This window comes from Oryx dammah, unplaced genomic scaffold (genome assembly GCF_014754425.2).
Source record: "Oryx dammah isolate SB20612 unplaced genomic scaffold, SCBI_Odam_1.1 HiC_scaffold_6715, whole genome shotgun sequence".
Classification (NCBI taxonomy): domain Eukaryota; kingdom Metazoa; phylum Chordata; class Mammalia; order Artiodactyla; family Bovidae; genus Oryx; species Oryx dammah.
In genome coordinates, this window is record NW_024076467.1 from 1 (window position 1) to 1,875 (window position 1,875).

The following is a 1,875-nucleotide window of genomic DNA, read 5'->3' on the forward strand; positions in this document are numbered from 1 at the left end:
AAAAAAAAAAAAGTCTGCCACTTGGAGTCTATTTCCTCCGCTTGGGGACCCCTAGCTTTCCAGTTACCCTCTGTGTAGCTTATTGGTTATACTGCAAAGAACCAATTCTATGTTAGAACTGTCTCTTTTGACTTGCTTCTCCTTATAATCATACATAATGAGCTGCCTCAGAGGATCCTGGCCCTCGGCCTGTTAAATGGTCTTTGTTCACGTCACACACAGATAATCTAAACCGCTCGCCTGTGGATGGCTACGAGAAGTAAGTTATTAATACATGCCTTCCCTGATGCTGGCCATTCCCGGAGATGGCCCTTTTAACTTCCTTATTGCCTCTCCCGCTTCTGCTTTGTGACTTTTCCAGATACCGAGATGGTTACTGAGACATTAGTCGGCCATCATCTCGGTTTAGGCGGCTTTCTGAATAGTATCTTACGTAAACATTTTCTTTCTGAGGCTCATTGGCCTAGAGTGCGGCGAGCAGCGAGTTTGGAGCCGGCAATGAACAAGACAGATGCCAGATAGCTTAATTGAAAGACCTTAACTGTAAGATCACAGAAAAACCCAGAAATGATTGTTAATACCCTGGCTACTTACACTACGAGTTATCTTCAAATACTTTTGCAACATCAAGAAAAAAATTCACCATATTGTATAAAACAACCTCTCAAACAGGAAACATCTAAAACCGCTTACAAATTGAACACTTCAAAACCAGTTATCAGTGGACAGGCCCTTTTATAGAAAAGGTAGGTGGCTCTGAAAAGAGCCTTTGGGTGCGAAGAAATCTGACTACTCTGCAGCCAGCCCCTCACTTGGAGCTGGTGTACTTGGTGACCGCCTTGGTGCCCTCGGAGACGGCGTGCTTAGCCAGCTCTCCAGGCAGCAGAAGACGCACGGCCGTCTGGATCTCCCTGGATGTGATGGTCGAGCGCTTGTTGTAATGAGCCAGGCGCGACGCCTCGCCCGCGATGCGCTCGAAGATGTCGTTGACGAAGGAATTCATGATGCCCATGGCCTTAGACGAGATGCCGGTGTCCGGGTGGACCTGCTTCAGCACCTTGTACACGTACACGGAGTAGCTCTCCTTGCGGCTGCGCTTGCGCTTCTTGCCGTCCTTCTTTTGAGCCTTGGTCACCGCCTTTTTCGAACCCTTCTTCGGGGCAGGAGCAGACTTCGCTGGCTCAGGCATGGTGAGGTACTGTAGTCACAGAACCACTATAGAAGTGAGAGCCGAAAGGCACCCTTTTAAGGACAAGGGTTTATGCAAATGAAGCGCAGTGGAGGTTTCTGGTGATTGGTGCGCCTTCTGTGTGACATCACAGCTCAGCTTCGCCCAATCAAGGTAGGCATTCTGCAGAGTCGCATTTCCATTGGTCTAAACAAAAGTAAAACGGTAGCCAATCGTACAGCTTTCTTTTCGCGCCCAGCGTGGGTTATAAACTTTCCGTTTCTGTATTCGCTTGTCACTCTCGAGGGTGACCGTTGATCCTGAATCATGTCTGGACGTGGCAAACAAGGCGGCAAAGCTCGCGCCAAGGCCAAGACTCGCTCTTCGCGGGCAGGACTCCAGTTCCCGGTGGGCCGAGTGCACCGCCTTCTCCGCAAGGGTAACTACGCCGAGCGGGTCGGGGCCGGGGCCCCGGTGTACCTGGCGGCGGTGCTGGAGTATCTGACGGCCGAGATTCTGGAGCTGGCCGGTAACGCGGCCCGGGACAACAAGAAGACGCGCATCATCCCGCGTCACCTGCAGCTGGCCATCCGCAACGACGAGGAGCTCAACAAGCTGCTGGGTAAAGTCACTATCGCTCAGGGTGGCGTCCTGCCCAACATCCAGGCGGTGCTGCTGCCCAAGAAGACTGAGAGCCACCACAAGGC

At 51.7% G+C, this 1,875-nt stretch overlaps 2 protein-coding genes across 2 annotated transcripts; one reads left to right on the forward strand and one right to left on the reverse strand.

The window, feature by feature from the left end:
* Positions 1–703: 703 nt before the first annotated feature.
* Positions 704–1,867, reverse strand: LOC120860043 (histone H2B type 1-C/E/F/G/I). Its single transcript, XM_040235893.1, has one exon. The coding sequence runs from the start codon at positions 1,187–1,189 to the stop codon at positions 809–811; it is 381 nt and encodes a 126-aa protein (XP_040091827.1). The 5' UTR covers positions 1,190–1,867; the 3' UTR covers positions 704–808.
* LOC120860042 (histone H2A type 1-H-like) lies at positions 817–1,870 on the forward strand (the record flags this gene model as incomplete). Its single annotated transcript, XM_040235892.1, has 1 exon — positions 817–1,870. A coding segment is annotated over exon 1 (375 nt), but the record flags the coding sequence as incomplete, so codon positions are not given.
* Between the last annotated feature and the right edge of the window lie 5 nt (positions 1,871–1,875).